An 11,994-nucleotide genomic window follows, 5' to 3' on the forward strand; every position below is an offset into this window, starting at 1 on the left:
TCTGTATTACTCCATTTTATTAAAGAAATTTGTTCCTCGGCATATATTATACTTAGAAAATAATGTGGACGAGTGTACCAAACTGCTAACAGAGATTGTCACAGAGAGTGGAGTAATGGATGGTTTGTCAAAAAAAAAAAAAAAAGGTCTCTTTGCCAATTTATATGTTCTAATTATATTTTTGCCTATATTGCATAGATATTTCTCTCATAACTTCATAATTGAAGCAAAATACCAAAAGGAAAGCGATAGGTCAAGTGAACAAAGCAGGCTACAAGATCTAAAGTTAGGTGTAGAATGATCACACCTTCGTAAAACAAAAGAAAGAACAAACTATAAATGTTTGCAGGAAGATTGCCAAACTATTAATAGTGCTGGTCTTCAGTGGTAGGACTATGGATGCCTTTTTATTCTTTCTACTTGTGAGTACATTTTCCAGGTTCTCTGTAAGAATATATTACTTTTGGGGAAAAAAATGTAAAGGAGCATTTAGTTCTTTTTGAAAGGGTAGACTTGAAAGAAAGTCCTCTTGATATTTTAAAAGCAAATACTTAGATTTTGTGGGATTTTTTTGTGAAAAATTATCAGACTTTGATGCCCAACTAGAGATATTATTTTCCTCATATTACAGTCTTACATCCATCATATTCAATTTCATGCAGTTTAAGAAGTTGAACAGCTCAGTAAGTTCATTCTCTCGGGGTACGGGGGGTGTTGTAAAGGAATTTCTGCTCGGAGAAAGGGCAATACCGTTGTTGTAACAATGGTGATGGTAGCTCGTGTTTACCACTTACACTGTGCCAGGCCTAATTCTGAGCCTTTTTCCTGTACTGACCCCCTTAATTCTCCCCACAGCCTATAAAGTTGTGCTTTTCCTGTTAACATTTTCTAGTGAGGAAACTGATCATACAGAGACGTCAGGTGTTGTTTAGGTCTCGTGGCTAGTGACACGTGAGGTGGGTTTCAGATGCAGTCCTTGGCGCTCAGGACCAGCGCTCGGCCACACTGGACCCCCACACTGGCCTCTGCCTAGAGACTGGATGCAGCAGGGGCTGGTGGAAAGAGAAGCAAGCAAGGGTAATGGCAGGAGCTCCCGAATCCTCCTCGGGGCTGCAGGAACAGGTGAGCATTCAAGGCTTTACCTGTCTCTAGACGTGGCCCTGCTCGTGAGCCTAATGATTACCTGGATGCTCACCTGTAGTGCGTTGTGTACGTTGCCTTGGCCTGGTGTGAATGTTTAGGCCTTTCCGTATTTGCGGGATATTCCGGTGTTGTGGGGAGTACCGTACAGCACCGCAGCCAGAACTGTCATTTGTGCCACAGACTTAGGTCTCAGCGATCTGGTCACTTTCTCCATGTTCACAGTGATAGTTTCCTTTTTCCTAACGAATGGGAAGCCTCCGTGTGAAGGTGTTTTGTGTGCTCCCAGATGCTGGCATTATAATTGATTTCCGCCGGCCTGCTAGAAGGTCGTGTGCTGGGAAGGTTGCGCTCTTTGGCTGTTGGAGTGTTTCTTGACCCGGCATGGGCTCCTGCGGGTGAGCCGGGCCTGGGAACCAGGCAGGGCAGGATTGGAGCTGTCTACGCTGCTGCTGCTGCTGCTGCTGCTGCTGCTGCTGCTGCTGCTGCTCCGGCCAGTTGGGCCTCAGGGCACCCTGCTTGCAGGCTCTTGGTTTCGATTCAGAGAGACGTGGATTTGGTGCCTGTTACCCAGGAAGCACTTGGAAAATGGCGACTTCACTGTTGTTGATTATTATTATTTCCTCCTCCTAGTAGAATCTGTCTGACGTGGCTGCCGGGAACGATCTCTGTTCATCTGTTCCTGTTAAATTGCTGTGTACTCAAGATTCTTTGAATGGGTTGTAATTCATAGAGGGGAGAAAGATACTGGGTCCCTAAAGACAAATTTGCCATTTTTATGTTTGTCTGGATCCAGCCTTCGGATGTATATTTTGACTCTAAGCAAAGTTAACACAAACAGAACTAAACTAAAATCTCCTTCTGTATTTTCTTTTAGGAGAAAGAAGCAACTAACAAAACACAGTGGTAACAAGGATTATGCAGAATGTGGTTTGCAGGGTATGTCCTGGAGCCACCACAGTCACCTGCGCTCTGTATAAGCCACATCTTAACACTCGGCACTGTGTTCAGAATGACTTCGGGGCACTGCAGGATCCTCAGAGATCACAGGACAGTTTAGTTACTTCCTGTGCGAACACAAAGCGTACTTGATGGTAGGGTCGCACAGTGCGCTAGTGCTTAAAAAGGCGATGAGTAACCAGGATATTTTTCCTTCCAACCTCCAGTTAATCATCATGTCCTGTTTTTAGGTATACCGCTGTGGTTTCCGAGACCCTAGAGCGGGATGGGTGTACAGAACAAAGTACAGAGAGAGTAAATTCCTTGATCGTGACAGTGATTATTTTACTATCAGATAGCCTCATCGTGAAGAGACCCTGTTAGATTCTTTCCCATGAACTTGCTAGTAGATTAAAAACTATTTTCATTATACCCTTTTGCTGGCCCGGTTCTGGGAAGAGAAACACCAACATATTAAATTGTTGATTGTTTCTGGGTGTCAGAGACCCTGGAAAAATACTTTTTTTCCTTATTTATATACACATTTATTACTTTTGTAATAAGACAAAGTTATTGGCCTAGTTAAATTTAATTTAAATTCAGATTTATTTCTAAAATTTGATTTATATGCCATTTAACAAGAATACAGTCTAACTAAAGTGATGTGAAAAACAAATCTTGTATCACTTGGGGGCAGCCTAAAGTTGTTCTGGAAGCTTAAGTTGCATTTGCAAGCTTGTAACTTAATAGACTCTGGTCGAATTTTAAGAATAATTACTGCTCTTATAATTAATCAAAATTAAAGATATAAAGATAGTTTTCTGCCCCCTGGAGTTAGCTTAGAGTTGCTATTTTTGAAAATTAAGTATGCCTGAATTAAACTTTCTTTTGGGGAACTACTGTCCAAATAAAGCGACATCTTTCCACTTGGATTTTCTTGTTAATCTTATCATTGAAATTATTAGCTCCTGTGACAAGATAATACACAGTATAGAAGAAATTTCCTTTTTCTCTAACATCTGTATGTAGTACTATTGGTTTCTTATTTTGAAAATCTTTGTAGCAACAGGATTAATAATTTAGTTTGCAGGAGCAGTGTAGCATAGTGGTTAAAAGCACAGATTTTGATGCCAGGTAGTCCTGGGTTTGAATCTTAGTCTTTTACATATTGGCCTGATAGCCTCTGCCAGTGACTTTCCGTGAATGGGGCTAATACTCCCTATCTCCTAGGGCAGCTGTAAGGATTAAATGAAGATGATATAAAGAATTTGGTATATGAGTGAGATTTTATTCAGTGAATGGTAACTGAAGTGTATTATTATGGTAATTACTAAAATATAAACTTATTAATAAATGTACTAACAGTGGCTTTTTAAGCTAATATATTTCTATATATTTGGGGGTGGCCCCAGATGGGTGTTTCAGATCATTTCAGTTTGCGTGTGAGAATGACTTTATGCCTCTTTTATAGTTGGTACTTAACTCTCTAGATTTCACCCTAAGCATAACATCATTTAGTGTGGTTGAATGTTTATAAGGAACGTGGGCTTTGAAAGAAGAATTCAGTTTGAATCTTAGTTGCAGCACTTTGATTCATTTTGCACAAATACATATAGTAGGTGTTTAATGTTAGCTTTTCTTCTGTTCTTTTAAGCAAAAATGAGATTGAAAGAATGCAGTGCTTTAAAGAAAACACCTCATTTTATGTACGATTGACTTTTTGGGGATATTTTCATCTAAGTGGGAGTAAATGATATAACTGCTGTTCTTAATAAAACAACTGGAAACATGGAAGTATATGCTGGGAGCGTTAGAAAAGGCTTTGCAGAAGAGATGGGTATGCTCTCATAGGAGAGAGCTAGTCTTGGGAGATGGCTGTATTCCTCAGATTTTACAATAATTCTATTAAATTTTGGTCAGAAAAAATCATAGTGGGTGTTGAATTTGTGAGATTTAAAGTGATGTCTTAATTTGTGTAAGTTTATACATTTTGTTTTTCTCAAGGTCATTTATAAGAACTGATTTCTGTATGTAGAGTTTACATTATAAATGTGTAGAATTTTAAATGCCATGTAGGAGATGTGGTCTTTAAAACCACGGTTTAAGAATGCTTGCGTGTTTGGTTTTAAAATACAAGCAGATTGTGGTGAGTGAGTTTGGTTTGACAGTTGGAAGACTGTAATACAGGTAAGCATAACTGATAGGTATAGAGAGTGAGTACCAGGCAGCAAACATTTATTAAGCACCTACTGTGTGTCAGTCGCTGTTCTAGTCACTATGACACAAGAGCAAACAATTGCCTTGTAAACATTTTGAAAGGAAGTTGAATTTCAGAGTTTAACAAAACATTAATTACCCGTCATATGTAAAACACTGTTTAGGAGAGTGGAAGGGTGGAAGGAAAAAAATAGAAGCTTAGAGTTCTCAAGAACCTTGCAGTCTTTTTTTTTTTTTTTAATTTTTAAAAAAATTTTTATTTTTTAAAATTTATTTCTGAAAGAGAGAGAGACAGACAGACAGAGACAGCATAAACAGGGGAGGGTCAGAGAGGGAGACACAGAATCTGAAACAGGCTCCAGGCTGAGCTGTCAGCACAGAGCCCGATGTGAGGCTTGAACCCAGAGCAGTGAGATCATGACCTGTGCCAAAGTTGGTCGCTTAACCGACTGAACCACCCAGGTGCCCCAAGAACCTTGCAGCCTTAGGAGGGGAATGGTGTATACAAAAATCTGTAGAATGAGACCTCTTGGGATTGAGGTGTCCCAAGCTGCTTCGGAGGAGTGAGGAAGGGAAGGTAGTTCCCGCTGGGAGAGTGTGAGGACGCTTCACTAAAGGGATTGTTTTGATACTATCAGGATGTAGTACTGGTTTTGGAATAACAGGAAGAAGTTGTTGGGTTTCTGTCCAACTGCCTATTCTGTTTTCCCTTTTTTTTCTAGTTCTTGCCTTGTTTTTTAAGACACTAATTGAAATTACTTTGGGGGAAAAATTTTTTTTAAACATAGCCTATCAAGCTTGCCAGGTTTAGCTTATTTCTGTCATCACCAGAAACTTGTTTAAACAAACCAATTTTTTTTTTCAGTTTGCAAAATTTAATATGGTATTTAAATTCTCAGCCTTTGTAACATAAACCCAAAATATATAAATAGGTTGTTATAAATGACCCTTACTCATTTTTGTATCTCAATTCATTTCTTTAAGTCTTCTCTTAAAAAAAAAAAAAGGAAGCTATAAAAGGAAAAGCTACAGAAACTGAATTTTGTTTCTCCTCTTATTTTGTAGATGTCCGTGGCGACACTGAAAATGAATTCCTTATTTTCAGCAGATACTCTTATATGAGAAGATCCATTTCAAACAGTCTAGATATTTTTCCTTCTGTTGGACCAGCATGGCAGGATTCAAGCGAGGGTATGATGGAAAGATTGCTGGATTATATGATCTGGATAAAACCTTGGGTCGAGGTCATTTTGCAGTGGTTAAACTTGCCAGGCATGTCTTTACAGGTGAAAAAGTAGCAGTAAAAGTTATTGACAAGACAAAATTGGACACTCTAGCCACTGGTCATCTTTTCCAGGAAGTGAGATGCATGAAGCTAGTGCAGCATCCCAACATCGTACGCCTTTATGAAGTTATTGACACGCAGACCAAACTCTATCTTATTCTAGAACTTGGGGATGGAGGAGATATGTTTGACTACATAATGAAGCACGAAGAGGGACTTAATGAAGATCTGGCCAAGAAGTACTTTGCTCAGATTGTTCATGCTATATCTTATTGCCATAAACTCCACGTGGTTCACAGAGACTTAAAACCAGAGAATGTAGTCTTCTTCGAAAAACAAGGTCTTGTAAAGTTGACAGACTTTGGTTTCAGCAACAAATTTCAACCAGGGAAGAAGCTCACTACAAGCTGTGGATCTCTTGCATATTCAGCTCCAGAAATTCTGCTTGGTGACGAGTATGATGCACCCGCAGTAGGTAGGTAACCTTCCTCCAATATCTGCCCATTTGAGTTCCACCAGCTAGAGTATAATTGGTCAGTTCGGTGTTGTTTATCTGAAAATAATTTCTTTTTTTTTTTTTTTAATGTTTTATTTATTTCTAGGAGAGAGAGAGGGGCAGCGTGAGCAGGGGAGGGGCAGAGAGAGAGGGAGTCACAGACTCTGAAACAGGCTCCAGGCTCTGAGCTGGCAGTCAGCACAGAGCCCGACGCGGGGCTCGAACCCACGAACCGCGAGATCATGACCTAAGCGAAAGTCGGACACTTAACCGACTAAGCCACCCAGGCGCCCCTGAAAATAATTTCTTAAGGGACTTTTTATTTTTTTTTATTTGTTTCTGAGAGAGAGAGAAAGACCGCGTGACCAGAGGAGGGTCAGAGAGAGAGGGAGACACAGAATCTGAAATAGGCTCCAGGGTCTGAGCTGTCAGCACAGAGCCCGATGTGGGGCTCGAACCCACCAACTGTGAGATCATGACCTGAGCTGAAGTTGGATGCTTAACGGACTGAGCCACCCAGGTGCCCCTTAAGGGACTTTCTTAAATGTGTCTTAATTAACAGATTAGGTTTCATGAATGCCATGTATTCCTAAAGCTGGCAGTTCGTTTTACTCTTTACATGGCAAATGTCTGACGTGTATTTCTCAGCACAAAGAAAAGTGAGTCAGTTCTCATTTAAGGTAACCATCACCTGCTCACTGTAATTCTTTTGAAGGTCTGAGGACATTTCCTATCTTCTTAGATTCTTCCAGTAGTGCCCCTAGTCAGCTCTTGCCTGTGCCTATCCTTGAAGGCTTATTGAGACTCATGGGAAAAGTGCTGTGAAACTACAGTACATTATGAAGAATTTGGGCATGGGGGCCTTTTATTAATTGTGACCTTGAAGTGTGCTTTATCTCTCTCTGCTTCATTTCCTCAGCCATAGAATAGAACTGGATCAGTGTTATCCTGTTTACTTTTCACAGTGACCTGTGTGGTGGTTATTGTCCATTTCATTATATAGGACAGGAAACTGACATACAGACATCTGCCGTATGCTGTCGATTCCAGAATCTTGGTAGCCCTTTGCATTGCCAGCTACCCTCTCTTCATTCCTGAATATGATTGTGTTCTCTCTTGTCATGAGTTATCTACTCAGGGTGGAAGTGTTTGCTGCTTTTCAGTTTGTGTCAGTATTGTCCCTTTGGGATCATATCTGTTTTGCAAGTCATACAGGAATTTAGGAATTCTTCATTTTTAATAATTTGCTAAGCTGAAGGTGTGGTCACCTTATACAATTTTTAGTTTTAATCTTGGAATAATATGCCCTAATATTACACGTACATGATGTCACACTTCTGAGATAGGAGTCTTCCGTTTGCATGGGGATCATTTGAAATGGAAGAGTAAAGACACACATTGAAGAGTACCAATTTTATACCGAATGTTCTGTACACCAAGATACTGCTTTTCGTATTAGGCCTATGTGTCCAGTAAAAGAAAGGGCTGTTGAATGGTTCCTGCCCACTGGAGATAACAAGGTTTCACCGAAACCTTTCATTAGAATATTTGAGTCAGAGAGTTTTGATTAATGGAGCAAGTCTAATCAGAAAATAAAGCCAGGAATTTACAGAAGAGGAAACATAAATGTCTGAACATGAAAATGATGTTCAGCCTCAATAATAATCAGGGAAAATAAAAGCATGTTAAGATCCTGTTCCCACTTTTCACATTGGGAAAAACGAAAGTCAGACAAAACCAAGTGTAGATAGGACTGTAGATTTTCAGGAAATCTAACTAGAACTGTGTCGAAGACAGTTATCTACCAAAGTTAATGATGTACACAGTTCTGACACCCAGCACTTCTCTTCCTGTGTACATACCCGAGAGATATTCTCACTCATGTATACAAGATTTTCAGAGAGTGTTTTTAAGAGCATGAGTGAGTGTCATCAGTAGGATAATTCATTGATATTCCTGTGATGGGATTCTGTATGCTGGTGAAGACTAATGAACTATGTATGTCACCATGGCTGTAGTCCACAAACATTTAAGAAAAGCAAGTTTGTAAGAATACTGATAGTATCACAGCATTTATATCAAAGTTTAAAACACGCAAAGCAGTATTCTGTATTGCTTAGGAGTGCATGCACAGGTAGTAAAAGCACTGAAGAATGCATGAGGTTACTTCTGAGGGGCACGCAGACCTAGATGGTTTCATCTATATTGGTGATGTTTATTTTCTAAGTTGGGTGGTCAGTACACAGGTATTCATTGTAATTTTCCTTCTTTTTTTCTTAAATCTTCAATATTGCCTTAAAACACTTTTTAAAAGTTTTTAAAAAGGGAAAGAAAAGTGGGAGGCTGCCTACCAGTTTGAGAAATGGTTGGTAAAGTACAAATTGGGTGGAATGCATGGGTAACTTTCTTACTCTCAATTAATTTTTCTGTGATTGTTTGATTGAGATAAATATAGCATTCTTTAAAAAACAAATGGACAGTTACCTGCCAATGTAATGTTAGTGTATTGTGCCACAATCAATGATTTTTCACAAATATGTAGCAGAATTAGTGGGGACACATATTAAAATCTGGCATTTAATTACCAGATGTTGCTGAATCAAGCCACTTTGGTTCAGTTCTGTAAGTGTTTTAGGGTGCGCTGTCCTGAACACTGACACTTGGTTCAGGTATTGTCTGTTTTCAGAGAATCAGATTTTGATTTCATTTATCAACTGCACTTCTGTTCTCTATGTCATTTTTTCTTTCATTGATACTAATTTTTTCTTGATCCTTCATTTCCCTTTTTGTTTTCTTTTTTGCTGTCTTCAGTTGAAAGCTTTTTTTTTTCACTGTCTTGATTTCTAACATTTAAGGCTTTGTGTTGTTCTCTCCTGCAATCTCTGGTAACATCCTGAGGATTGTACTCTCTGCTCAGCGTTACTCATTGCTGAAGTTTATCTTTACTGTTTTCTTTCTTATTTAACCCAGAGGTTTTTTTTTTTTTGAAGTGGATAGATTTATTTTTCTTTTCAGCTGTTTGGTTTTTAACTTCTAATTTTAGTATATGGCAGTCAGTAATCTACATTGCAACCTGATTGGTTTTTGCTTCGGAGAGTATTTTTAGATTTTCTGTGTGGCTTAATACATAGTGATTTTTGGTGACTATTCCCCGTATGATTAAAATATTTATATTTTTAGCATATACAAAGTCTTTGTACATAATTAAGGTTGGGAATTATATAATTTGTTCCTCTGTCTCAGGTTTTTATTCTGATGTTATTTTCTGAGAGAATTATACTAGTTCCCTACTCTAATCTGAATTTTGTATTTTAATCAATTTTTGCTTTTATGTGTTATTTTCAAGCTATGTAAAGTATATAAACTTACATAATTTATTTTGCATAATGAGCTATACCATTTATCACTATGAAACAGTGCTTCTTGCCATGGATTCTATTTTGTCATTTTGTTTTAGGATGTATTGGTGTCTACTCTTCATGTTGAGTTAATCAGTATCCATATCATTCCCTCTGACTTGGAAACAAGAACGATATGTAGTTTGCTTTTACTTCCCTTTTACAGATTTTTAATTTGCTTTTATTGCTTAATATATACCTTTTCTGGTTCAATAGTGCTTTAAGAGCTGATGAAGACTGTGGACATATCTTAAAATTATGCATCTTTAATTACTCCTTTTTTGACCTGACTTACTACATGTGAAGAACATTTCAAAATCCAGTGTGAATTTAAAAGTGACTAGCTGGTCTATCTGAAAAGCATTGCCTTGTCTTATGAAAAAGTAGATTAGTCAAACATAAATTGAGATATTCCTGACTGATAATTTATGTGCTACTTATAGTTTGTATAATATGCCAGTTTTTGGAAATCTTGGCATATTCAAGCCAAGAGTTGTGGTTTAACTAGAAGCCACATTGAATGTACTTCAAGCAGTCTGTTCCTTGCTCTGCTTTAGCGCCATGAGAAATATGTCCACATACTCCCTCCTACAAAAGAGTGTTTTTCGAGACTTTAGGAAATGGGCAGCCACCAGAACGGTGATCGAAGCATTATGTGTATAATCACGTGTAAATATTTTCTTTGAAAACTTTTCAAAAGATTACTCCTTACTGTACAGGTGTACAGCCTTTGTGGTAGGACTTTGAAATTAGTCCAGAAGGGCGTAAATCAGAAACTTTCTCTTCGGTTTATCGAAATCTGCTATTATAGTTTGTTATGAATTGATAACTCCTTGCTTTTATTTCAGATTTCTTCCAGAAAAGCTGTTAATGTATTTGCTTTTACAGTCCCTTCCAAGCTGCACCAAATCTGAGTGGGGATAGTTTCATTTTCCCTGCTCAAAGATCCTGTTTATCAGGGATGGATGCTTCAGTAATGTTTGTCTGTTTTCCGACTTGAACTTTCTCTTCCCAGAGTCAGACTCTGGTTAAATTTTTATTACTTTTAAAATTTGCCATTCGGACTGTGAGCCCTGATGGGTTATAGATTAGAAGACCTTGGCTTGTGTCACAGAGGTTTAGGCCCGAGTGTAGAGTTTGAGATTATACATTTTTAAGGGATCATTTAGGGAAGGAAGTTTGCTCTGCTTTAAAGGACTATCTTGTTTGTTTTATTTAAAAAGGTAAATATAAAACCTGCCCGCATTGTATTTGTCCATTGTGACCTGCATTGCATCCTTGGGCCCGGGCACACGCAGGGTTCAGTTGTATGGAAGTGAAAAAGGCACGCCTGGAAGTGTGCACACCTTCTGCAATGCAGCTGTCTAGTGCAGGTCACATAGTCTGAAGGATACCTTTTACAGAGTATAACATCGTCACTTGTCATGTAAAACCGAAAGAAACTCCTTTCCTAAACTTTCTGAAGTTTCATGTTACTGTGAAGAAATGACAGTTATTTCAGAGATCATAGTTAAAAACTGATCTGCAGCATGAACCCTGTGTAAGTAAAAGCACGTCACAGCATTAGCTCCTTATGCACAACCTACTGGCTTTACAGTGTGAATGTTGTATAATTGTGTATTTAGGAAAGAGCAGTTCTGTGCTGTGAGTAAAATCTTTTTTTTTTTCCCTAAATAAGCTACTCTAGAACTTAATATTTATAATAAAGATTCTTGAGCACAAAATGTTATGGGTGGTGTAATCTGTAGGTACCATACATAGGGGTGTTTTAGACTAACTCAACCATTGATTTTTTTAATGAGAGGCCTGAAAAATGTGATTAAAATGACATATTCCTTTTAATGTTTTCCCTACTGCGTTTTTAGCTCTGGTGCTTATTGTTCTCACTGTGTTACAAGATTCAGATAAAGTGAAGTATATATTGACACCACTTTACAGTATAATTTAGTAGTGGTATGGTAAGATCTAAATTGGTGGTTCTCTGCTTACAACTGGTAAGTTTCACCTGGAGCAGATTTTTAAAAAAACAAGTAAACCTTGCCTGGGCCCTGCCCTAGAGATTCGGGTTCAGATAGTCTCGGGTGAGGGCCTTATCCAAAGAGGGCCTTATCCAAAAGCTTCTGTGAGATTCTGATGTGTATCCAGCCTTGCCTACCTCTGATGTAATAAAATCCTAGAATCAAATGTTTAGGTAATTAGTGGAAAAATAGATCCCAACGTGTTAATTCTCATATTCTTTAAAGAATAAGTGTTCAGAAGAGAAATGTTTAAATCTCTTTAGTTTCAAAAATTGTTAACAAGAACAATAAAATTCTTTTTTTTGATGATAATTGAGCTTAAATTTCTCTAGTTTGCCTCCCCCGCCCCATTTTAATCACACCTTGTGCTTGTTTAGGGATGAGTAAGTGAGAACCAAATTTCAGGTCCTTTGAAAATTTTTTCTGATGTTCTTCTAGTGCCTGGAACGTCAGGTGGGACTCCCCTTGCCTTTCCTGTTAGGGGCCCGGGGCTGGTCCTGC

At 38.4% G+C, this 11,994-nt stretch overlaps 1 protein-coding gene across 1 annotated transcript in view; it reads left to right on the plus strand.

Moving 5' to 3' along the window:
- The first annotated feature begins 2,108 nt into the window (after positions 1-2,108).
- SNRK (SNF related kinase) overlaps positions 2,109-11,994 on the plus strand; it is a 32,534-nt gene continuing 22,648 nt past the window's right edge. Inside the window, 2 exon segments of the mRNA XM_077754506.1 lie at positions 2,109-2,234; positions 5,362-6,052. Coding sequence (XP_077610632.1) covers positions 5,468-6,052 — 585 coding nt within the window. The 5' untranslated portion in view covers positions 2,109-2,234; positions 5,362-5,467.

Source organism: Crocuta crocuta, unplaced genomic scaffold, assembly GCF_008692635.1.
Source record: "Crocuta crocuta isolate KB4526 unplaced genomic scaffold, BGI_CrCroc_1.0 scaffold70, whole genome shotgun sequence".
NCBI classification, from domain to species: Eukaryota; Metazoa; Chordata; class Mammalia; order Carnivora; family Hyaenidae; genus Crocuta; species Crocuta crocuta.